Source organism: Ammodytes marinus (genome assembly GCF_949987685.1).
Source record: "Ammodytes marinus genome assembly, chromosome: 19".
Classification (NCBI taxonomy): Eukaryota; Metazoa; Chordata; class Actinopteri; order Uranoscopiformes; family Ammodytidae; genus Ammodytes; species Ammodytes marinus.
Genome location: NC_137223.1, coordinates 2,359,117 through 2,386,361, shown reverse-complemented (window position 1 = coordinate 2,386,361; position 27,245 = coordinate 2,359,117). Strand labels below are relative to the sequence as shown.

The 27,245-nt window shown below is 40.4% G+C and overlaps 2 protein-coding genes across 2 annotated transcripts; both read left to right on the top strand.

Annotated features, from left to right (window-relative positions):
* Positions 1-737: 737 nt before the first annotated feature.
* Positions 738-3,666, top strand: ndufaf4 (NADH:ubiquinone oxidoreductase complex assembly factor 4; the record flags this gene model as incomplete). Its single annotated transcript, XM_080047455.1, has 3 exons — positions 738-873; positions 996-1,093; positions 2,179-3,666. 3 exons carry the CDS (start codon positions 738-740, stop codon positions 2,485-2,487), a joined length of 543 nt encoding a protein of 180 aa, XP_079903581.1. The 3' UTR covers positions 2,488-3,666.
* A 5,341-nt stretch (positions 3,667-9,007) lies between these two features.
* gpr63 (G protein-coupled receptor 63) lies at positions 9,008-15,670 on the top strand. Its single transcript, XM_080047932.1, has 2 exons — positions 9,008-9,124; positions 13,363-15,670. The coding sequence occupies exon 2, from the start codon at positions 13,481-13,483 to the stop codon at positions 14,684-14,686; it is 1,206 nt and encodes a 401-aa protein (XP_079904058.1). The 5' UTR covers positions 9,008-9,124; positions 13,363-13,480; the 3' UTR covers positions 14,687-15,670.
* The last annotated feature ends 11,575 nt before the right edge of the window (positions 15,671-27,245 follow it).

The following is a 27,245-nucleotide window of genomic DNA, read 5'->3' as shown; positions in this document are numbered from 1 at the left end:
ACTTCCAGATGTTGCTGCTGCTCCACATGTCTGGCCCTGATCTAAAGACTGACCCATGTTAGTCCGGCCTGCCCACTGGATGCAAGCAATGACTAATTTATAAGCTTCGTCTAGCTAACGGAATTAAACCTCACTGTGAAAGACAGGCCGAGCCTCAGCTCCTATTATTTGAAACAACCAGCACAGCCTTCTACATGAACCCCATAAAAAGGCCAACCATTTAAAAATAAGTTATGATATGATATGAAATGCTGCCATCTGCTGGCGTTGTAGCCTGTAGGCTTTTTGATCGACATAACTCATTATGGATGAATCAAAAGCTAAATAGATAAAGTGGGATTTACTTTATTGAACACACCAGCACACCAATTTTGGTAATAAAGTTTAATAAAAGACATTCCGACATTTCTAACATAATTGCAGTTGTTATCTTGTTTCTTACATTGTTAAACAGGTATTAATTCCTACATTAAGCTACATTCCTAAAATTGCCCACATAAACTAAGTCAGAATGATTCAATTACTCTTCTCATTAATTATTATATAAAATCGTTTCCATTACAGATAAAAATAAATATTTGTCATGATAAAGAAATTATGAGTAATCATCTTCTAGCCGCTAGGTGTCACCGCTACTCTGTGTTCGCCTTTTGCGTTGTACAGTGAACCTCCTCGCTCGCCGTCGACCGTTTGAATAAACTTTATTGTCAGCGCTCTCCTCTAGTAAGGTGTCAAACATGGGGGCACGCGTTGCTCGTATGTTCCGAAATTTCAACCTAGAGAACCGGGTGTACCGAGAGATATCCAAGGATAAGCCGCAAGCAGCCCCACGGCACGCGGGCAACCTCGCGCCTCCCGCCGCCAGCACTGAGGGTGAGTGAGGCTGTAGGGACAGCTCTAAGAACTTGTGTAACAACCGGCTCCTCGGGGTCATTCATGGAAGAATGAACCTTTCAGAGACCTGACACTTGTATGCATGATGTTGTGTGTTTCAGCGGAGACAGCGGTTTTAATTAAGCAGAAGAACGACCCTCTCCTGGCCCTCCTCAAGTCCGTCTATGTCGATTCTACAGATCCAGCAGCAGCAGCAGAGGTCAGACTGACTGTGTGTTTTGAGTCATGGTTTGAATGGCTATGGGGGTGCATCGTTTATGAAAAGGATCATAACTGAGGCTTGAGCATAGTGCATGCATGAGCCTTTACCTTCATAGAAAAAAGTAGTATTGTTCTAAGATAAATGTTCTACATTTCTGGTGATCAAAGTGTCATTCATCATCCTCGAATGCCATTGTGTCACGATGTCACTACATTACGTTTTTTCCTAAGCTTCTCTTTATTTGTCTGTGCATCATCCATCTATGTCTTTGTTTACTACTGTCTCCTGCTGAATCATTCAGATCATTCTGATACTCAGATCATGTACTAGTCCAATATAGAGGGGACTGACTGAGGGTTGCCCCGGAGGCTGACACTAGTCATGAATAAATCATTCTGATGCCATTTTAGCGTAGGCTTTTTAGAAACTACAATACAATGAAAATACATTGTTTTCTGGAGGTTGTTTTCCATTACAACATAGTACAATTGATTGTACGGCTACTTAGTAGCAGCTGGTTGTAATAGCAGCTTATGTTGCCGCCTACACATTTCTACTCAGTCTTCAATAGAGCGATTAATTACACATTTTGTTTTTGGATGAAGTAATGTTAGGTCCATCCATGTAACGTTAACCAACATGCTTATGTGCATAGGTCTTTTAGCTGAGTTGCTGTTAGACTCTCATTTCGTGTTGCCCACCAAGAATAGGAACGGCAGTACTACGATGCCAGTTTAGAAAGAAAGTACAACAAAAACTGGAGAGATGGCAAGCTCAAACACCGCTACCACTACAGTAGCTTAGTAGAAAACCCAAAGAAAGATGGGTAGAGTAGGTACCATGAAGTGGAAAAGTGCCATAAGGAGCACAACTAGTTTTTGAGAGACATTGTTATAGAACAGAGAGTTGCTCATAGGGAAATCTCTTCACAATCAGGGTTGGTTTTCTTTCATGTGGTTTTCTTTTAAAGATAATTTTTTTTACATGTGTTCTTTTATTAGACAGTTTGGAGGGACCCCCCCTCCAGGGTTAGTCATGTGTTTGTCCCACCACACTCAAACAATGTTTGCGTTTTCCCACAGGCATCGAAGGAAGTGAGCGCAAGCAAAGTGGCGTCACGGCGGCCTCTGAGGTTCAGTCTACCAGGAGGCCAGTACGGGCTGACGGAGCTCACAGACGTGCCTGAAGGCAAACTGACCATCGCTGAGGCTCTGAAGGCCCTGAGCAGCCACCAGAGACAGCCGGGGACATGGACGGGTGAGAAGATCAGTCAGGACTACTGTCTGGACCCCAAAGACACCAAAGCTCTGCTGGAGTTTTTCATCCCCTTCCAAGTTCAGATCATACCGCCCAAGAACGCAACAAACGCCAAGCAGATCAAGGATTCCTAGGACTGGACTTGTCAAGGAATGATGGGACAACAGACAATCAGCCCTTTTTTATTGATCTACGTCAATACGTTGCATTAGCCCAGAGACCATATTGGATTAATCAACAAACAACCCTACTGACCTCTGATTGGTCCATGTTATGCTGCTGTATTTAGATTTTGGTCTTACAAACATCTCATCTGTACATAAAAGCAGAGATGTCTAGAAACAAGTTATTTACCTCCTAGATATGATCACATATCAACGGATGGCAAGTCATCGGTTACACAACCCCCACACAAGACTGTCTTTATTCTGTTTGATATAAAAATAATAATAATAATAATGGAACTAATGAACCTGTATTATACATTTAAGAGGTAAAACAAAAACTTAAGAGAAATTTAAAAATACAATGAACAAGTAAGTACAAACATTTGATCATAAGAACTGTCTATAAAATCCATTTGAGGATTTATTCTATGATATTTATTATAATACAAACGTTGATTGTAATATTCTCATTTGGTTTAAGGATCTCAATAATCAATTTAAGAAAATAAGGTCTGTAGCTAGCAACGATTAATTTATATCCCATTATTTACTCAAATGAGTGGTAGAAAAATAATAGTAAAAAATGTAACATTTTGAGCCTTGAATTACATAACTATTGGAAGAATGTTTATATTGCTTGCTACATATACCTAGTAAGGTTTAAGTTGGCCATTGGGGAAAGGGTAACGGTGGAAGATTTTTCTATTTGTCTATTGCCTTTTGTCTATTTAATCCATAAATGATTAACTCACTCTATAAAGTAATACAATTATTACACTATAAAGAGAAACATATTTTGCTCGCTTCATAATGTAATAAGTCAGTGCTTCTCAAATGGTGGGGCGCCGTGAGTTGTCAGGGGGGGGGCGCGGGCTGCCTTGATTTCCAACTGACCAAGTGCTAGCAAGCATGTGTGCTTCTGTATGGTCATATCCGCGCGAAAGGCCGCGATTTGCAGTAAATACATGTCCACATGTGTCTCTAGGCTATTTAAAAAGAAATCAAGCAAGTAGACTAACAATAACATTAATGAATTATTGGCATCACTGAAGGCCTGTTGGCCTATAATAATAAAAAAAACACCACCTTAACCATGTTTACAATTTAAAAATGTTTTGAATGAAATGCAAACCCCAATGAATCATTTGCTCTTGTTTCTCTGTCCTGAGATTGACACAGACTGAGCAGTCTTGTTTAAATGTTACAAATTGAGCTAATAAACTGAACTTTGATTTTTTTTTGCTGCAGAAGTTATCTCAGCTAATTTTTGTTATCTAATTTGATAATAAGGTGATTGTATGCAGAATGCTCGTGCCAGAAACTGATACAGTGGTTTTGTACGGATAGATAAATAAATATTAGCAGGTTCTCAATAGTATTTCAATTTGGGGGGGGGGGGGGGGGCGCGAAAAAAATTCTGTCCCCTAGACAGACAGAAAATAATTGAGAACATGACAGAAAATAATTGAGAACCACTGTAATAAGTGAACCAAAATGTGACGGGTTGTTACATTATGGGCACTGATCACTTTATGCTCTCAGCATTTTGTAAGAATATTGACCAGTAATTACATCATATCAATCTGTGGCGGACTCAGGGGGCGGCCCCTCCCCCTCGTGCCTCAATGGTTGAAAAAGCACGCTAAGGTGCCCTCAAGAGTGGTGAAAACGAGAGGAAATGCCTTATTGACTGTCCTTTTCTCGTGCAAAACATGATTGGGTGCTAGTCTAGGGTACCCCTTCATACAATAAGTTATGATGATGCCCTCTAGAACAAGAAAATTCAATGACGTGAGTGCCCTTCTAGTGCCCTGCAGCCTGTCTGGTGCCCCCATGGTTGAAAAAGTGTTGCTAGAGTGCCCTCTATGGTGGTGAAAACGAAAGAAAGTGCCTTATTGGCTGCCCTTTACACGTGAACAAAAATGAATGAGTGCCCTAGGTTGCCCCTCCATACAATAGGCCTAAATGATGATGATGTGCCCTCTGGAGCAAGAATACGGTAAACCGAAAAAACATGTTGTGGTTAGCTAATGAGATGCAGACGTTCCTCTCTTTGGTATCTGACGAATGGGGAATGCGAAAAGAGGCGTTGCTTTCATGTGGCGTCGCTATGACAAACAGCTACATCGAGTGGTACTTGAATCTCCACTGGATAACGAAGCAAAAAGCGGATTAAGAGTATATCCGTACCCATAGTGGAAAAGCGCAATTAGATGCCAAGTTAGAAACATTTTATATTTTCAGTTTGCATAATCCGTTTAAAATGTATATATTTTTTTTGAGCGTTCAAGATGCGGACTTCATTCAAGTGTAGGTTATGTCATGCAAGAGAGACGATAATAGTCAGCTATCACCTCAACATGAAGGAAAACTTCCTTACATTTTTCCGTAGCTGGCTGTCAGAGGTCAAAGACTTTATGGTAGCGGCACATTGAGTCTAATTTTTACTTAAATGTTAGTAAGGATGAAAACAGCAAGTCATCCTCCCTTCTTTGGCTAAAATGTGAAAGTGCACAATGATGTGAACAACTAATTTTGGTGTTTAGAAAGTCACTAGAATAAGGGGAAACAATCTCTTTGAAAGTCATTTTTTTCCCAGTCCCCTCTTTTAGTTGTATGAGCCCAACCGTTTTTTTCAACATCTACAAACACAGTGTTAATTGTTTCGTTACATTACATTTTATTTAGCTGACGCTTTTATCCAAAGCGACTTCCATTAAGTGCATTCCACAATGAAGGTACAAACTCAGAACAACAGGAATCACGTAAGTACTATACTATAGCTTCAAATAAACCAAACTACAAAGTGACATATGTAAGTGCTACATGGAGATGTAACAAGTGACCTTCACGGCAGCTCTTGCTAAGGTTAGGGGATAGGGCCTTCCAGGCAGCGCTGCCTTTAAGGCTCCGTTGGGGGAACAAAACACCATCGAGTTAAAAAAGCCACTGTGTGCGCTGGTGGGGCCCGTGTTGTCCAGAATGTGCCCTTTTTATTTTTTCGCACCTGCCCTTCAAACAGTCTGAGTCCACCACTGATATCAATCATTGTTACATAACTTGTCCCTATAGTTAGGACAAGTTCATAACTCAAAATGATCTTTTTAACGCAAATGAAATCAGAAATCTATAATTGACATTTAACCTTTGTTATTTATGTTGAATAAGTATTATTTAAATGTTTTTTCAGGCTTAAGTGAAACAGACCTTATTTTATGCATGAATTGGGAAGGAGCACAGTAAGTCAGGCAAATAGCCCATAGCTGATACTTACACACTATGCTTCCAGTGAATTCCAAAGGGACATGCACAAGACAGGAATTCAGCTTATGGTCAACCTTCAATCAATCAGTTTTTAATATATCAGTGATTCTTGAGAAGTGGGACAAAACAGGGTGCAACGTTGAAAAAATGCAAACCCTATGTTTCGGGCAAATTAAATTACATGTATCCAACATATACTAAGCTACTGAGCTAAGCTTGGACACAACCTCCCAGCTTTTGTTATTTTTACCGTCATTGGCCTATCACCACCGTCAAATGTCAACTCATGTAGGCCTATAGGCTATAGGCTATATATATATTTTACTTTCTGAATTTAAATAGTCCTATTATTGTCCTTTATCTGTTTGGGAGCCCTATTTAAAAGCTTGAGAACAGAGAAGCAGCTGTATGATTGCTCACTGGGTGGCTCTCAACAACCTGTAGCCTACTTGTGTGGATTATAAGAATGATCTTTGTAAAAAATTAATAAATGATCGGTTTTCCAATGCCTCTTATGTCTTATACTGTAGCTGTTGCATCCATATCCAAATAATTAGCATAGCCCAACCACACAATACTCACGTTGCTGAGTTTATTTCTGAAATAACAAGCTCCATTTGTCATCTCTGCCACCCACCACGACACCCACCTGAACGTGGCCAAAAAAAAACAATTCCTCCATCAAAACCACGCCCATTATCCTAGTTTCTCGTTTCTATTGGACTACGCTTTTTTTTATAGGTCCATGCTTCTACCCCCTACCCATGCGACAGGCTTCCGCGGGTGTCAGTTATCACTGAATACAAAGCTCCGTCAGGCTGGCGAGAGCGAGCACGAACGCGGTCAAGTCTGTGCTGCTTTGCCTTCACAATAAGGCAGTTAGGTCAACTGATTAGTTTTAAACTTCTATCGTTGTGCTGTGATTACATCAAGTGGAATCACGGCAATTAATAACAATTAAACTGCGCCTTCAGGACATTTTGAAACATGTCTTTTGACCATATTAAAGCTGGGGTGGAGGATTTGGGGAGAAAATGGCAGTTGGGATAGAGATTCGAATTCAAATACCTCAACCGCTCCACTTGTTCTCTTTGGTCCCTCCCCTATGGTCCCTCCCTGACACGCTCCACATGAAAAATTAATAATAAAAGGGGTAGTTCAGTATTTTTAAGTGGGGTTGTATGAGGTAGGCTACTTACACAGGCTAGTTAGTCTGTTACCTTATGGAGATGAGGATCAGTGCAGTCACTAGGCCTATAAGGAGTTTAGGGGAGATGTTGCTGCAGAAGTCACCGTTAGGCTAGCTTTAGACTATGTTGTTGCAGAGGGGGGCAGAACAACAAGAGAAGGGTGGGCAGTTCAGATGAATAGTAAAATTAGCTAAACAACATACAGTAACTAACTTGCTAGCGCCAGATGTTTAACAACTGGACTGAGGGACGGATTACGGTGGTTCTGAGCATTCACCAAATAAAAAAAGTGTCACACCTTATATAGCCGTCAGTACACCAGGATCTTGTACTTACGACATCAGGATCTCGTAATTATGAGATCTTTTCTCGTAATTACGAGATCAGGATCGCCCTCTCATTCATCAATAACGTGGCTGGCTGGCTGCAGGATGGCAACGATGATGTTATCTGACGTTATCGTCTTTTATTCCTGTTCTAAAAGCACACTTTTCTCTATTTTTACACACAATTCATGACCAGGATATCAAGTATGAGAATAATGGCCTACATGTTGATTTAGCAATTTAGTGGTCGAGGTTCCAGTGTCGTGCCAAACTTAACCCCTTTAATGTGTGCGTGTGTTTGTGTGTGCATGTGTGTGTGTGTGTGATTGCCTTGGTTTCCGGACAAAAATGGGCCCCATAATCATATAGGCTACAATTATTTTAAATAGGCTATGTTTTACTGTTACATTCATTAATCAGCGATGGCACAGGGAACTGAGGGACACACTTTACGCTACTGTTTCCGCCCGTGATCAGCTGCTGAGGTCTGACTGGGCTTTTCTCCTGAACAGTCCCAATGACTATGTCTGCGCAATGTTAAGTAATCTTTCTTTATATGTCCAGTAATGCCCTCCTCACTTCTAAGAAAGGTCAATAATTTCCCAATGCCTCAATCCGAGCAAGAAAATAAAAGACGTTAACATCGGGTAGCGTCATCGTTGCCGCCCTGCAGCCAGCCACCTTATTGATGTATGGAGGGCGATCCTGATCTCGTAAGTACGAGATCTTTTCCCAAAATTACCAGTTCCTGATATCGTAATTAGGAGATCTTTTCTCAAAATTACGAGATCCTGATGTCGTAATTACGAGATCTTTTGTCTTAATTACGAGATCCTGATGTTGTAATTACGAGATCCTGGTGTGCTAACGACTAGATAAGGTGTGAAACTTTTTTATTATTCGGTGAATGCTCAGCGCCACCGTAACGGATGACCACTAGCTTTTGCTAATGGTTTTGGGGCTACTAGCCAAAATATCTTGCTAACAAAATAAACCTCTATTTATTCATTTCTGCCATTACAAAGAACATGTTACTCTTATAAATAGATAATTGAAACTACAGGCTACATTTATTTTTTAATTCTTCCCGCCTACAGTGGCCTAATATTAGCAGGATCGGGATGCCTTCGTCTGCAAGAAGCACAGAAAGCATGTGTCTAAAGTAGCCTAATAATGTCAATTTAACCTAAAGTAGTGGCAAAAATCTCCTGTTTGGGTTTGTGATGGAGCAATCCACATAGGCCTACATGCAGCTCCTCTACATTCCACCGCCTCCTAAATTAGGCTACATTTGTTTTGAAAGTCCACACCGGAAGTAGAATATGTTTGTTCTCGTATCATCTTGCAGCAGCTCGCGAAGTTAGTATTGTAGCCAGGCAGCCACAGTGTATTACAGTAGATAGCTTAATGTGTTTGTAGCTGGAGGATGGTCCGTTTCCATCTCACATCTGTATGAAGTAAAAGGATGAAAAAGAAAGCCCAGGAAGCGCGCTCTACATATTTCCTCTCCCCATTAAACCTTGGACAATACTTGCTGCCTGCCTGTCTCGTGCTGGTCTGAACACAAAGCAAGCAACAGGCAATGCGGATTTTTACATTGAGTGTAAGTTGACATCACCGGCCGCCGTGCTTGCCGACTGAAGCCCCCCAGATGCGGGTCCTATTTTGAGAAAAAGCAGCACTGAGCGACTTGTTTTGGTAGCAGAACTCTAATGTCTCTTTTCCGGCGACGAGGAGCTTTTACGACGGTGAGATGAACCGTCTGGAGGACTGAGCTTCGGCACTTAACCCGCTCCCGAGCTCTACCATGGGAGAATGAAGCAGGTAATATGAATGGAGACCGTGTGAACCCAGACAGACACGGGGTCTCCCTCCCAACAACACAGTGTTTGCTAAAATAACTCTTATAAGATAGGCTATTGCACACCCTTTACCACCGCTGCTAGCTCTCTCCAGAGTAGGCTAGACTACGAGTACATATTTATGTGCCATAACAAAGAGTCGAGCTTGAAGGCTGTTTATTAGGTAGCTGTTACCATGTCATACTTAACCCGTGAGGGTCGGCCTCAACTGCTCGTATTGATGGCCGATGAAGTGAAAGCCCGTGTTTATCACTAATTGTTCTCACATATGGGTCATTGTTGTCGGCTCGTCTCACATGTAGGGTAGCCTATGCCTATATATCAGTTGTTAAAATGTGATTTGCCTTAGGGACAGAATTGAGTGTGTGAATCGGAACCGTGTGTCTAACATCTGGCCTCCTGCCGGCGTATTCAAAGCGTTTTTATAGTGCAAATACGCACTTATTTAGCCTACAAGGTGGATGGGTAAAAATAACCTCCCAGAGAAACAAACAGTGAACAGAAGGAGAATGAAATGACTATTATTAAGACAAATAGCTAGGCTATACTTCATCCTTTTACTGTAAATATTTAAAGCAAATCAATTCCTACACACTGCCCTCCTACATTTGTTTGAAGTTTAAATGGCAACGAGGACACATTTAAAAAAATATTTCTGAAATAATACCCATGTGGTTTGAATTTTCAGAAGGGTATATCTTGCTATTTCAAAAAACATGAATTTAATAATAGCCTGTATAACCACCTGAGTAAAGGGCACCGACATCTCAAACACAGTTGCCTCTATGATTCAGCAAAACAGCCATGACTTCTGAATCCCCACCTCTCCAGGGGTTTGTGATTATGTTCCATGCACTGAGAACAACACAAGCTCAATAGTTTACTACTGGCAAGGCAGCAGGGCCTGCAGTGTGAGTGAGGGACAATGCATTCTACCAACAACTCATGCCATATCACACTTACTATGAAGTGTCAATATTAATACTAATGTCAGTCTACGCCAGTGGTTTTGTCTGTTACAATACATTCAGAGACATGTCAGGCTACAGAATGCCCACCCATCAATGACCGCCTGCCGTCCTCCACGCCATGCATCATGTCATCAGAAAGGAGTTGCTAGGCAGTAGGCAACCTGTGTGTAAATAGACATGAACGCTTAAAGCGGGTGTTGCTTGCTGTCTTGTGCTCTCAAAATACAAAAACAATTAAAGAAGAAATTACTGTAAATTTGCAAGCGGCACACCAAAACTGGCATCCTTCTCCTCTTTCTCTACGCCATGTTTCAATGAGCTGTCATCGTCATTGGAAGCAACGCTGGGAGGTTATCCAAAAATCTAACATGCAAGTCTCTCTCAGAACGTGGTGAATCATCCTAGGCTTCGGTTTTCCACGATGTCACACTACAAAAGATAAAACGTTTGAATTTCGCCCTCTGTCGTTCCCAACACGACACCCTATGAATGCCGAATCAGGCTGTAAGAGGGCTGATATCCTCTAGTCCGACACTGGCATTCCTGTGTTCAACACATTGTTCAGTTCTTTCCTAAATTCTACATAATACGAATTGTCTTTACTAACATGTCTTTCGTCTCAAACTCAATGTGTCATGGCAGATTCAATCTTCACAGTATTACATTTTACAAATGTATTTCTCTCCACAGATAGCCTACTATATTAAAGAATCAGCTGTTTTGTTGGAACAGATGCAGAAATCATGACAGACATATGTAGGCCTATCTCTCCACATCAAAATTTAACAAGGCCAGCGGAAATAAATAACGGCTACTTATCACCATAGACTAGTCAACCCTGTAGGATTTACACCTGATAAGTCCATTTTGGTGGACTTGGTCAGGTGTTATTGCACCTTTTAGTATGCCTCTAAAGATTCAAGCTAAAACGAGATGTGACTGAAAACCTCTCAGCATATTATCCCTGCAATTCACCGTTGCCGTTGTTTTTCACAAATGTCTGCGTTGTCGAACGCCAAGTGCCCGATCATCCATTTTTACTGCAGGTTTGCTTGATTGCTTGGAAGCTGAAGTGGCTCTTTGAATATATTCAGTCACTGTGCCGCCCGCCCCTTCTCCCTATACAGCTTCACAACTGCTGGTGCAGTGTGCTCAGTGCTCACATCCACTGTGATCCTTAGGAAACATGTGGAGTGAATGGAGCAGGAAGTAGGCCAAGATTAAACCTCTTCCTTATTTGCTCTCATTCACCAGGTGTTCATTGAAGCAGCGGCTCATTTCAGCAGACAATACTCTGGCCATCAGCATATGAATAAAGCAGAATGTTGATCTCCTTACTACAGCCCTTTCTCTCTTGATTCATTGTCTTGGTGACTTCATGTGATAACACTAACCTGTTGAATGGCTACATATCCAGGTATAGAGGCAGTGTCCGACCTGTGATTCAACAGGGCTGCCTAACAGGCTGACACATTGTTTGCATAGTAATTGCCTATAATTGTATTTGCTTGGCTTTCTTACCGCACACACTTGACCAAGAATGATTGAAACAGCTTAATGTATGTGAAAATGCATAGTTTAAAGCCTTTTCAAATGGACTCTTTACTACAGCGCAGGCATAGCCATTGTAAATGATAGCAGGCCCACTGAAATAACAACGTCCAATGTTTATACAAGTGATAAGGGCTTTTATTGCAGTATTTGTCTTGTCCCCGGTTGAACACTGGCTGCTGGTTACTGGCAGCAGGTCAGAAAAGCACTTAAACTGGATTCATTATCATTTCATTCCATTTCAGCCAAACATCAAAGATTTTTGTATTTCTTATTGGGGACATTTGTCTACTAAGGAATACTGATTCCAGTCGCATTTTTGTTTATATATTAAACTTCCACATTTTTGGAAATCCCCTGTTTTTTCTGAGTTTATATGAGAAGATGACTAGCCCTATAATACATGTGTGTGAAGTAAATAAGCAAGTTTCACAGTATGTTGAACCATAACATCGCCTTATTCACTGTTAATGTGTGTAGCAATCAAATACATTTTTCATATAGGTTCTCAAACTCATTCTGCCTAAACACATTTTCTGATGGACCTAGAAACGTTGTGTACACACATGAAGGGAGGACTTTAGTGTGCATGTTCCACTGTTCATTTGATCTTTATTCATAACACGTGACTGAGTCTTGTCACACCATCATACGTACAAAGATGTAGCTGCAAATTGAACAAACACTGATTGGCTCCTGTCAAAGGAAGGGAAAACATTTGCAATGCAAATCAATTGGAAATGGCTTTAGTGCAAATTCAAACCGTTTGAAACCATTTTAAATATCCAAACAGGTTTTATGGCGTGAGAACTAATAACCACACTGGTAGACTATGTATGAGAGAGATCATTGCAGTGTGGAATTAATTGGAGTGGTGCAGGCAGATCATCCTGAGTGGATTGCAGGCTCACTGTCACTGCCATTACAACTCCAAAGGGAATTCTGATGAAAAGCAGCTTTAAATCTGGTGTCTTATAGTGAGACACTCCAGGTGAATAGGGTTACATTTTTAACATTTAAGATGTCATCATGAAACTTTACCAATTGATTACTTACATTAAAACAAATATGTTTGTTTAACTTGTTTTTTTGAAATGTCTGAAAAAATATGCAAATTTGGTGATATCTAAATCAATATGCGTAACTTTGATTCACTTTAAAAGCAAAAAAGTTCAAATCTTTATTATATTTGTTCAACGTATTAGAATGCAGAGTTTTTATAGAACAAATATTGGGTTCAGCCTCTTTTCATTTTAAAGATCAAAAAATTAAAAATGCTTTTTCAGCATGTTTTGAGAACAAAATGCATCAATTCAATTCCATTCAAATGGGCTTTATTGGCATGAAAGTTTAAACAATCATCATATATCAGACAATTAACTCCATGTGAACAAATCCTTCTGTAACCTTCAGAATAATACTAAGAATGATTATGGAAAGTTGAGTTGATGCAAGTGCTTTAGAAGCTGAGATTTTTGGTTAAAATACTCAAATTAATGTACATTTTGGACCTTGTAGTATGAAATAAGATATGCTACGGAAGCAACATAGACAAGAATCTCAAAATGGACCAGTGCTTCAAAAAAACATGTTTTTGTCTGCATGTCTCACCTTAATGCACTTTGACCTATTCTGCTGATTTACATAGAACTCATTGCGTTTTGTCTCTTTTTCTAAGGGGCTGGCAGCCATGAAGACGCCGCCATGTCGCGTTGAGCCTGGAACGTCGACAGTGCCTACAGCATCATGTTTAGCATAAGCTCCCCGGTAACGATGCTCGTTCACCCCGGGGAAGAATGGTTGACTCCACTACTGTTCCACTCCCAGAGGCCACTCTCTGCTGCCTCCTTACGGGGCTGCTGAAGCTTTCTGAAAGGCCTTCAATGGAGAACGTCTCCATGGCCAACGTGTCCCTGGGCTCCTGGTCCACGCCCTCGACCGCGGAGGCCCCGGAAACCCTGCAAGGCGTGGGCCTCCCTCTACAGGTCTTCTTCTGCTTCGTCATGGTGGCCATCTTGCTTTTGGCTCTGCTGGGGAACGTGGTAGTGTGCCTGATGGTGTACCAGAGATCGGCAATGCGTTCAGCCATTAACATCCTGTTGGCGAGCCTGGCGTTCGCAGACATGATGCTGGCCGTGCTGAACATGCCCTTCGCTCTGGTTACCGTGGTGACCACCCGTTGGATTTTCGGGGACGTTTTCTGCCGCGTGTCGGCCATGTTCTTTTGGTTCTTCGTGATGGAGGGCGTGGCCATACTGCTTATAATAAGCATAGATCGTTTTCTTATTATCGTCCAGAAACAAGACAAGCTGAGCCCACAGAGAGCTAAAGTGCTCATCGTGGTCACATGGGGACTCTCCTTCATTTTCTCTTTCCCGCTGGCCATTAGCTCCCCTCCCCTACAGATCCCTCCCAGGGCGCCTCAGTGTGTGTTTGGCTACAGTGTGGAGCCTGGCTACCATGCCTACGTACTGATACTAATGCTAGTCTTCTTCTTCGTACCGTTCATGGTCATGCTGTACACTTTCATGGGAATCCTTAACACCATCCGCCACAATGCCATCCGGATCCACAGCCACACGGACAGCATCTGTCTGAGCCAGGCCAGTAAACTGGGCCTGTTGAGTCTCCAGAGGCCCTTCCAAATGAACATAGACATGAGCTTCAAGACGCGTGCCTTCACCACCATCCTCATCCTCTTCTCGGTGTTCACAGTGTGCTGGGCGCCCTTCACCGCCTACAGTCTGGTGACCACCTTCAGCGACGGCTTCTACCACAAAGACAGCTTCTTTCAGATCAGCACGTGGGTCCTGTGGTTGTGCTACCTCAAGTCAGCCCTCAACCCTCTCATTTACTACTGGAGGATCAAGAAGTTCCGCGACGCCTGCCTCGACCTGATGCCCAAGTACTTCAAGTTTCTTCCCCAGCTGCCAGGCAACACCAAGAGGCGCATCCAGCCCAGTGCGGTGTATGTGTGTGGAGAGCACCGCTCTGTGGTTTGAAGGTGGAAATCCACCCCACACTTCAACCCTGTTCACATGTCATACACAATGTACCCAATGCAGTCCCAGGCCTGTTTTGTAATGAGTGGTTTACTTCTCTTGGCAGGTTATTAGAAATAAAACAGCAGTGCATTAAAAAAGGCCAGATTGGAAGGGGTGTGTCGCTGTAGGTGAGGAAATTAAATCCAATCCAGAATGTCCAGTTTGTGTAAAACATTCAGGAAGCCTTAGCACGATGGTAAAACAGGGTTCTACAACCGAAAATATGTCTATAATATGTCTGGTATTGTGTGGAATTGGATTTCGTACTAGTTCTATTGGCATACTTTTTACGATTTTCTACAAACCCTTGTTTCATTTTACAAAAGAATCCAAAACGTGCCAACTGGTAAATGTCTAAAATCCAACTGCTATACAAGAACTTTACTAAATACAACTTAGCATTGGCAGAATATAAATTAAATAAGTGTCTGTGCTAAAATGTTCTTAACTCAAAGTTCACTTAATAGCTTTTGTGCTGGCCTTCTGATGTTATGTCACAGCCTTCCGTGTTAAAGGAACTTGATCTGGTGTGACAGAGCGTCTGTCCGGTTTCCCCTGGAATTTTTTTGATGATTTGCGATATAATAAATAAAAAGTTATAAAAAGGAGTCTACTTGCTTGGTATTCAAGGGATAAACAGAGATTATTGATAGTTTTGAAATATATGTTTCTCAATTTGAAACATAAATATTAGTTGACATTGAAAATATGCCGGTAATACACTGGGGGACACCCTGGAATATGTGATAACGTGTTTTTATAAGTCCGGGAGACTGTTTATCTCTGTTCAGGCGTTGGGGTACGGCTGACAACTCAGTAATGGTAAACAATTAGGTTAAGATGATGAATCACAAAAACTGTGTTCTCCACACTCATAGTAATATGTGATCAAATAATCGGTCAACAACATTTCAGTCGACATCAGCCTCCAGTACTTTGATTTGATTTTGTTGCACACGCTATAGTCACTGAAGGCTTATCAAGGTTCCATACCCAGCCCTACTTTTGATCCATGAACACATCTAAAGAGCAACCATTGTCAGCTCTATCTTAATGATTATGCTTTGTATTTGATTGGCGCATTGCAGGGTGATGTTGCGGTTAAAACTTTAATCAGATTCAACAATTTGCAGTGTTTAATGCGGGGCTACACTCAGTCAAGACTAAACATTTTGCAAAGAGGCTCAACCAACAATCAGGGTGTGTATAGGATGGTCATGGGATATGAAATTGGTAAAGGGCAGCTGGACTCCCCCTGTGCAAGATGCTTTTGGCATTTGCTTCCCATTTTGGTCGATTTAATATTCAAATTAAAAACATGCCGCATGCTGCACTGAGTAGTTGCAGTTACATGCGTCATATTATGTAATATTCAGGATTTACAGTTGGCATGAAGAATTACTCTAGACTGGCACCGCCCGCCTACCTACTTCCGCTCAATTTTAATTTCCCTTCAGTAGTCAGTCTGGGTCTGCGGTATATTCTTTGGTTTTCTCCGGATAGATTTTTGGCGGTCCAATCAGTGAACAGAGGGAGTAACTCAGAAGCCGGTGCATGATATACGTCACGACCAAATGTTATGCGATTGGTTGGCAGATCCAGAGTGGAACTGGGCACATCCAATTTTTAAACTTCAACAGACACCCGCCTTCAAGTGAGGTAATGTTTGTCAATTGAGCGATTCCAGACCTTCTGCTCAAATGAAATGAAGTACGATGGTCTGGTAGGACCAGGCTAGAATGACTCCTCATACAGTAACTGTTTCCCACATTTTATCTTCTGCTGGGTTCATTGGAGTCTCATTGGATATTTGAGACTTGAACCATGATCCAACATTTGAGCTTGTCTGGCAGACTGCACTGGCGGCCCAGTTGCCTTTAAGTCTAAGTAAAGATGTTTGGATCCATGTTATTGTATATCAACAAGTACCAACCCATAGGCAGCTACATATGTCTGAGTTAGTACTTGTAGATAAACAACGTTACAGGAAATGAGATACCAGGCTTTTAACGAGAAATTTCCGGGTAAGATTACAACATTGGAAACACATGCTTTCTTGCTCTTATGCTATCATCTAAGTCTCAACCCACAGTACACACTTTTTTTTCTCTGAGAGTGACGCAATGTCATTTTGGGTAACAACGAAAACCTTTTTTAAGAGAAAAGAAAATAGAACCACTTTATAATTCATGGAATGCACTGAATACTGTGTGAGAATATAATGGGTGAATGTTTCCTTTAATATTGTATCAGGAAGACAGGAGCTGCTGGGTTTGACTTGACCATTCATCTTTTTTTTCTTGCCTCTGGAAGTCGTGGAAAAGGACAGTTTGTTTTAAAGGTGTGGAATTTATTTGACAAGGCATGTAAATTAACAGCTTAAAACAGACTTTGAATGTGGTCAGAAAAGTGTCACGACACATGTCAAGGTGTGTATTTCTATTTAAATGTTTTGGGTGTGCCTAATTGATTAGTCCATTTGCCAGTCAGAATGCTGCTATATCTGGTGAAACTGTGCAATTTCAGTGTACTGTACTGTTGAATGTAATAAAGAAATAGACATTTCTTACCTTGGTACACTGTCTCAAGAGTTTTTTTTTTTTAATATGTTGTGGTCTTCAGTCATCTCTTGTTAAGGTCATAGGGTATGATTGGGTGGAGAAAATAGTCCCATTTCTCCTGGCTAGCTAATGCTTCGCTAGCTTGTGCCGCACAATGCAAACTCTCATTGAGGGGTTTCTGTTAAGTCCCTATGTAAAATGTATATAAAACTGAATTTTATCATTTGTTAATCCTTTTTGACATACATTGAAGTTGGAAACAATAAAGAGGCATTACATTTTATATTATATTTGAATTTGATGCCAGCAACACATTAAAAAAAATCGGAACAGGGGCAACAAAAGACTGGCAAAGCTGTAAAAATAGTACCTGTTTGGAACATTGCTCACATACACATGGTACATAACTGGTACAGGTGATATTGTCATGAATGGATTTTAAAGTCTAAACAAACTATTTAGTTTGTTTAGACTTAAAAACAAAGTTTCTCCAAATAATTTAAGTATTTCACCATCTACAATCTGCACTTAAGAGGCAAGGCCCAACATTAAAATGTAATGCCCATGACCTCAGGTGGCACTGCATTAAAAAATTCAATTTCATGAAGGATATTACTACATGGGCCTTGGAACACTTGAGAAAACCATTGTCGGTAAACATAGTTTGTCGCTACAAATGCAAGTTTAGACCCATGCAAAGTGAAAGCCTATATCAACAACATCCGCAAATGCAGCAGACTTCTCTGGGCCTGGGCTCATCTGAGATGGACTGACTCAAAGTGGAACAGTGTGCTGTGGTCTGACGAGTCTACATTTACAAATATTTTTTGTAAATCATGGACGTTGTGTCCTCCGGGCTCCAGAGGAAAAGGACCATCCAGATTGTTACCAATACAAAGTTGAAAAGCCATCATTTGTGATGGTATGGGGGTGGGTTAGTGCCCATGGCATGGGTCACTTTACATCTATGAAGGCACTATTAATGCTGAAAAGTACAAACAGGTTTTGGAGCAATATTATTATCCATTATTAATATCATCTGAAATCTAAAATGTAGTTGTATCTGATGTCCAAAAAAACTGGCTTAATGCACTTAAACCTGCAGTGTGTAGAATTTTGGGTTTTATTTCCTAGCAGATTTTGTAGAAAGTAATTATAATATCCATAAGTACATTTAATTTAGTGTATAATAGCTGAAAAAAATGTTTTGAATTATTATTTTTTCCCTTAGAAAGGGTCTCATATATGTCCATATTTCTGCATATTTTGGACCAAGGCCTAGTGCCGCCATCTTGAAAGTGTCATAGTTGGAATGTCATCAGGTGCATTGTTTAAAATTTAGAATTGTTCTTGTCCTTGAAGGCCACTGTAGCTTCTGTTATTATTCTAAAGGGTTGGGGTTACCCAGGGAGCGTTGCATTCTAGAACTTTGTAGAACTTTCTTGATGATGTCATATTACACACTGTACCTTTAATAAAATGTTTTAAAAATAATGATACTGATTTAAATATTAATATATTCGGAAAAAAACAACATTTAAATATCAATAACATGCAGATTAGATTGGCTATGTCATTTCTCATACGTCAAAGGTCTTGGGTTTTCGAAAATGGTGTTCATTTTAAAAATATATATTATATTAGATTTATTTATTCAGTTATTTTAAATTCAGAAACAGAGTTTGGATGCAGCCTTTTTTCATTTTATAAATAAAAAAAATACTATCAGCAGGTCTTAAATATGCTTTTCAGCGTGTTTGTTTTTAAATAAAATATGTCCTAAATCAGACAATTAGCACCATATGAACAAATCCTCTTGTAATAACCTTCAGAATAGTGCTAAGAAGAACGATTATGGAAAGCTGAGTTGATTTTAAGTGCTTTAGAAGTTAAGATGTATGGTTAAGAGACCATGTTGAGATAATGGTTGATAAAGATGGTTTTACAGGAGAAATATAAAGACACAAACAAACAAGATTTAGTCAAATAAAGACCTGAATGTACATTTTGGACCTTTTATTTATACTAGTAATATTTATAATTGTATGATATAAGACGTTATGGAAGCAAAATAAACAATTTTCTCAAATGTGAACAGTGCTTGGATACTGAGGCATGTGAATACTCCATCCTGGTTATGATACATATTTGTGCTTTAGCTTTAACAACAATATATATAATCACAGTAGGACAAAATCTGTTGGATTCACACATTTCATATTAAGGATGAGTTGATGTCACCGAGAAATCTTTGGAGACTTAATGTGTCCAATGAATTTCGTCAACTGTGAAGCAAGTTTTGATGAATTTACAGATACAGTATGTGTGGGTGTCATTGTGTGTGCAATGCTCTGTGTTAATGTAAATGCATTATGAGTAAGGTGTCACGTTTGGGAGCCCAATGTGTTTGTGTGATGCCTCAGTGCGTTAATTACCTGTCTCCCATGGTGACTCACCTGTGTCTTTCCACTCAGGGACCCCATTTCCTGTCACTGTCTCTGCTCCAGCAGGCCGACGCAACGCCCACCATACAAACATACATTGCTCTCACGCCCACCAAACATATATTGCTCTCACGCCCACCATACAAACATACATTGCTTTCCAAATCGCATACACTTTTCTTTTCTTCTATTCTACATAATACATCCGACGACAAAAATAATCTAGTTAGGATGCATAGGCATTAGGGATGAGCCCGAATCCGAATATGTATTCGGATAAGCACGGATAATGAGTTAGATACGGATACGGATAATTTCCGAATAGTCCCGTTATTATTCGGGGATTTTTTTTTTATATATTATGCGCCTAATTGACGCAGCGCGTTCCGCCTCAATGACACAACAGGTAGAATGACACTAACAGCTGTTCTGCGGTGGACATGAGAGGACCGGGCGCGTCTCGTGACCCGCGGTCTCTCTCTTTTTATCCACTGATAAACGCAGCGCGTTCGCCCTTTCCCTTGAATAGAGGGTTCTACCTGTCGCATTCGCTGCCGTTTTTATGTGAGTTTCCTCCGCTGCCGTGGCGGAGAAGAGACGAACCGATGGAATATGCTGCACCCCGAGTCACCGTCAGCCCTTCCCCGATGTATTTACATTCACTAGGCCTACTGCTTAAACTCTTTCAAACACCACAACGTTTCCATCAAACTGATGCTTAGGACCTGTACTTGTTCAGTTGTCAATCAATGCGTATACGGCTAGGCCTACTTCAGGACCTATACAATAAAATCGGAAACTGCAAACTTGACACATTAAAATCACATGTGGCTTTGTGGAAAGGCTAACATATTATTTAGGGTTTATGAGATTGGTACGTTGATACATATATTGTTCCTAAATCTTAGTTTAGTAAAACAAAAGTAAAAAAAGAGGGAGGGGGAGAGATAGAGATAGAGATAAAAAATAATCATGAAATACAGCTGTATTTCCCCCAGTTAAAGGGATACCTTAATTAAGTTAAAAGTAAAACACTGGCCCTCATTTACTAACAGTGAGTAGCCTATGCACAGATTTGGGCTGCTATTTATCAATATTTTCGTTCCCTGAATTTCTTCGTATTCTGAGAACAAAGAAGAGAGAGAGAGAGAGATGAAAAGGTAGAAATATATCTGACTTTTTGACTTATATGTCAACATTACATCAATGTGATGCATTGAAGGGACAACAATTGCATTGACAATGAATATTAGTTTAGAAAATCAATTTAGGTGTGACTTCCTTTATTGTAGGCTAATGTAAAAGAAACTTCCGGTATACGCCACGCCCACTTCTTGTTGTGTATCCGGATACAGATACAGATACAGATACAGATAATTTTGTTGGTTGAACAGATACAGATACAGATACAGATAATGACGTCTCCGCACACCCCTAATAGGCATACTATTGGGACATACTTTTACTTATTTTTTTCATCATAACATTGCGCCTTGATCTTGCCTCTTGCTTTTTTTATCTGTCACATCCCCGTTTGTTTTCATATGGAGACTCCGTTGATGTGTCGTCACTTCAGGTGCGCACTGGACTATGGGTCAGAATCGCCCAAATAGGATGCTGTTTTCAACACAAAAAATCTTGGCCGGATGTCATAGACATCCGGGTCTTTTTAACCATCCTAATTCTGGCCACAAGAATCGGGACATACTAAATCTTTTTTCTACCATACTAAATAGTAGAAAAGTATGCGATTTGGAATGCAGGGATGCATTGCTCTCACGCCCACCACACAAACATACATTGCTCTTCCGTGAGATGATTTTTTTCCCAAGTCTGTCTTTACTTTAACCAGGCCTGCCAGTCAGTCACACTCTCCACAGTGGAGCTGATAAAGAAATGCTACGCTGTTGTGTTACCTGACAACCAGCTTGGAGTCTGTTTACAGTCCTTGCTTCAAAGCGTCAGCATCTCACACCACAGCTCTATTTATTTAACCTGTATTGGTAATCTCGTTGGGACACAGGATCACATTCTCAAGAGAGACCTGTTTGGGACAAGCATGGTCAAAAAGAAAGATGGCTTTGTATCAATTGATTCTCTGTCTGGAAGTTTCATTTTCCTATTTATGTATTAATTCACTAATACATTTCTGTGGGTGTCTATTGGCAAAAGTTGAGTTCGAGTTGGAAAATATATAAGTTACACTCTTGTAATGGCTGCTGCAATATGTTTTATTTTGTTTCAACATACCCTGCAAAGTTGAGTAGTGTGTGGACCGGAAGCTGTGGATGAAATGTATTTTGTAATGGTGTCATGTAATTCAGTTTCGGATTGGTCACTCTGTGGCATGACACGTAAATAAAAAATAATTAATTCATCATACAGACAGATAGACAGATTTACCACTATTACTTTCAGTATTTAAATGAAAGTGACGGATAGGACGTTGAAGGTTATAAAGGCCCAGGAGCGTAGGCTATGACAGCAGTGCTTGAGTGACATATAAATGATTAATTATATTGGCAGCAGGACTCCAAGAATGAATTTGTAGATGCAGTTATACCAATGCAAATGTCTACCTCTGGATAATGATGAGCAATTGACCAGTGTCTTGGCGCATGTCGCGCTCAGTATTTAAAGTGTGGCTGTAATTGACAACAATTGGCGTTTCCCTTATATGGAAAGTGACTATGCTAAAGTGAGGAAGTGACGTGCCCGGATGGTGACCATGCAGGTAATAGTGAGGTCACTGGGGCTGAAACAGGTGGTCACCCTGCTAGATGCATTAGCAATTAGCAATAACCTGAGCCACACTGTTGCCGTAAACTTTAAAGAGAGTGGGTCCTAAAACTGACCCTTGTGTCACATCAACAACAAATGTTTGGCTCAAGGGCCAAAAAGCAGGTGACATGCACACACAATGTGTGAAATGCAGAAAGGCATACTCTTTAAGCTACAAATATGTAATGATAAGTAAATCAAGATTAAAAATAAATAAGAACATTTATGAACATGTTATTAAATAATAATATTGAATTAGATTTTTTTTTGTTAAAAGGCTTCTTAAATTCTGAAAATTGAGCTTGACTCTGGAACACACTCACTCTTTTTAACCTTGGACATTTACACAGTAAATCACTTGAGTAACTATACCGCCCCCACAAGCTCTTTTATTTCTGTGGAAATACTTTTATTTCTATGGAAATAAAACCACTCATTTTAATGAGAAAAGCATTTTCATCAGAAATATCAAATTGTATTAGAAAGGTTCAGGACATGATAACCTGCATACAGTGATATTTTAACCAAATAGCATTATGTTCATTATTTGACAAGTACTGTATTTGGTTACACATGTGGAAATGCAGTTCAACCAACTATTGTTATGATATGATGAATGTCGATGGTCTGATGACAAATGTAGTAGTTAGAATTCAATTTTAAATTTGATGTGATGCTTCCCCAGCTCATGGATTTGTGCTATTCCACTGAATGCAATTGGTGGCAGTAGTGAGCTAAACAATTAAACTATATTATAGTAACAAGCTAACCTTATGATAGCCACTTTGTTGCGCTTCATTAATTGCACTTTCTGTCCATGTAAGGCCATTTCTTGTCATAGAATAGCGTTTTTTTTCTTCTGTCCTTGTCAGGCAAGAGGGGGTGATGCACCTCCATTACGGGTAATCCCAAAAGCTGCATCAGGTAACGCCATGTTTTGACAGAAATGTAACCAATGTGCCAATTAAGAAGGGGGTTTTCCCCAAGGAAGACCAGTTTAAAAAAAACAAGGCTATCAAAAAGCAGGGTGAAGGACATGTTCAAAACTTTGTGAAAATGGCTTTGCTAATGTTTGATGAGGAAACTAAAAGCGTTCAGCACATTTGTTTGGTCTCTGGGTTACACACGAGCAGTAAAGGCCTGTATTCCTTTAGAGCAAAACTCCAATTTAATACAAATACATATACTGAAATTATTATTATTAACTGATATTATTGTGAAGATATTTTATTACATTTCTACAGAAGCCCTATAACCAGCTTGTTACCTCGTCGAAAAAAGATATGGTGATGTCAGATTTCGAAACTTGTATTAACATTTACGTTAGTTTCATATGATAGCCACTGGCGAAAACTACCTGCCCATGTTATGTTGCTTGTGCTGTGACTGATTTGAAATAGAACGGCCTTTCAAAGCAGCCCAGCTGCAATGTCAGCCCTAAAGACACATCAAAGAGAAATTAATTTGTGTGGACTGTGAGAGACATGAAAGCAGAGGTTGCTGCCAGTTCGTAGTAGCATCGTTTGCTAAAAACGGCAACTGGACCTAGAAGGTCGGCAGGTTGTGTTTAAAGCAGATATCCACTGACCTTCTGTGAACTGGGTCAGGTACAGATAATGTACTTCCACTGAGCACTGACTTCAGTAGAGTTAGATTGGCTGCAATCTTGTGATTGTAAATGGATGGTGGCTCTTAATCAGCTCGCTCCCTGGGATTCATTATGCAGCCAGCAGTGAGTAATGAGCGTGCCCGGAGCTTTGAAGCTCACTTTAATCACGGCGCCGAAAGACTATTCCTAAGCAACTGAAACTTGCAGATGTCTCAGGAGGACGCGTGGTGAGGGACACATACCTAACGACTCAAACCAGTGATCACCACTCATGTGAGCCTAACATTTGGAGCTGCAGCACAAAATAGTCAATTTGAAACTGATGTTAACAGATGCCGTTCATCTGTAAATTCGAAAGCCTGGTATTCTACTGTAATTATAGATTTTCCTTCAGACTCAAGCTAAATCTTAGCCTTCTCACAGAAGTTGTATATAGTCATGGAAAGGCTGCCCTATCTGTACATTTCTCTGCATTCTCTGAAATATCATAACAAATTTTCTCCATATACAGTATAAAGTGCTGGAGAACTCTATGAGCCAGATGTCCAAACAGGGGGCAATGTTTTTGTTTTAAGCCCTAATATTTTGTTGTTGCAATAACCATCCCATACTGGATGGACAGAGCTTTCCAATGACTTACAGTCTCTAGTTGTCTTGACCAGCTTACAATGGCTGTTTCTGGGTTCGGATGGAGGATGTGAATGTAGACATCTGAATATCAACAAAACACGCTTGACCAGAAATGGAGTGGAGTCTGGGACAGAACCAAAACATATGAGCCATGGGTTCCATCAGAGTGTTTGCACCTCTTTATTTCCTCCCTCTATCTGTCTGCCAATCTTTCTCTCTCCACTGCACACTCAGTCACTACAATTCATGCTTAAAAGAAGCAGGATTGTAACCTCATTTTGCACTTTATTTTGTTTATACATTTTTTCTCAGATTTCTCAGACTTGTGGACGATATAAAAATCCTCTGCGTGGGTTTGTGTTCCCACTCAATGAAATGTAAAATACATTCTACTAAATATATCTTGAGTGTGGAGAGGCATCGTCTTGTTGCCCGTGGTGACAGTCACGCAGTATTCAAATGATCTAGGAAGAAAACCTGTAAGCTCAACACTGCCTGAACAAAGGTCTATTAGAACCCCAATCAATACAAGGACTGCAATTGCTTCGGGCTGATGCTGGATTTGTTTGGTTTTCTTTCTTTTTACAATTAGGCTACTTGCATTAGGCTACATTTATGTTGTTTGCTGTGTGTTGTGTGTACAAAGGTGTATTTAGGAGGGGGGTCTGAGGGGTTCACAGAAACAACATCAACTGTATGGATTACATTTTCCACTAAAGCCACTTATCGTTTAATGGAGTGTGTGGGATAATTGCCGTCATTAATGACTGATTCCCACTAGGGCCAAATGTGATATTCTAACACGTTTGCACTAAAAAAACAACCCACTTTGCAGTACACAGAATCAAATAAAGGAATTTGCTCCAGTAATGCATTAAAGTAGGCCTATAGTTCTGAGCTACTGTGGCTGGGTATTTTCCATTCTGGGAGACTTGTAATGTCACTGTGCCGTCTCCACGACAACTGAGCTGATGAGGACCATTGCATGAGTCTCAGTAAGTGGACCTTAATCAAGAGTATATAGGTAAACTACTGGCAGTGGAGCTGCACGGATCAGTCCGTTAATCGATTGGTTCATCTGCAGAAAATTAGCAACAGTTTTCTACCATCCATTAGTTAAACCCCTTACCTCCCCCGAAGAGAAGAATGCCAATGTGTCGTAGTAATACCCCTCTGGACTTGCTCCGGTGACTGTAGTTAGCCTGACCACTTTAGCAGAGGGGTATACTACGAAGCAAACTCAACAGAGCCTGGCTCTCTTTTCTTGATCTGGTTCAACATAACACAAACCCTCGCTCAGAGCTGACCGGTATCACAAAGGCGGTTATCAACCTCCTATGTTGAACGAGGGTTTCAGCTTCAGGCTCTGTGCGCGAAATATATATCCTACATGTTGAGTATGTATGGGGGAGGACGTAAGCCAAAGGACGAAAAGCCATATTTATGTCCTCCCTCCTACATACTCAACATGTACGTATATATACTCCATACTGTCTACTTAACAATCGATCGTGTATGCGAGGTTCGTCGGACCGTTTACACTGAAGCAATAAAGAATTTAAAAAAAAAACTTCCATGTCGTTTGAAAAGACGTAGGAAAGTAGGAAAAGTATCCTATTGATCCATACACAAAATCTTCGCGGAGAGTTAGTACTCATCCGGGCATTTCTCGCTTACACAAACTCACATACACAACCACAACAAACTCAATTTGACTTCAAAATGAGTATGAGTAGGACATTAGTATGCTTTTCAAACACAGCCTTAATCTCTTTAGTAACTTAGCTTCTTGTCCTTGAATGCCACCGTAGCCTCTGTAAATTCTCCCCAAAGGGAGGGGTTAGCAAGGGAGCGTTGCAATCTATAACTTTCACCACAAGACGTTGCCAAAATGTATGTTTTTACACACTACACCTTTAAAATAAATGTAACCAAACCAAAATAGTGTTGTTAAAACTCAATCTGCTCAAGGTGGTTTCAACCTGAGAATATCTGTGTTTGTGATAACAACTCTTATTTCTTCTGCTGTTTCGATCATGTTTGGAGCAGTTTTCTGTCATGATGAATTAAATACGGATTATAATACTCCATGTGCTATTTTGAAAAAAAAGAAAGAAAATGTAATTATGTATGTTTTCCATCAGTCTTTGTCTCTACAGTTGGTTTATTGTATGAATCATATTGTGAGAGTAGGAGGCTGGGTTTCTCAGAGTCTCTCATTTTAGACTGGAAGTCCTCATTTGACATCCCTCACTTTGCCAGACAGGCAGCATCAAGAGAAGGAAAATAATCTGGGGGGCCTACACAGATAGGAGATGCTTGTTTCCATGGCGATGTTGAGCATGTGCTTGTGTATATGGTGAGCTCATGTACAGTCTCCTCAGCAGCCCTCTTCTGCCTGCCACCATGCAGACAGTGTGTGTCTGCCTCCACACAGCACACACACAGCTTGGTCACACGTCGGGCTGCTCGTTAAACTCTGGGTTCAAAAC

What these genes read in the sequence shown, in the direction of transcription:
- gpr63 (XM_080047932.1), top strand. Translation starts at nt 13,481, where the DNA reads ATGGTTGACTCCACTACTGTTCCACTCCCAGAGGCCACTCTCTGCTGC.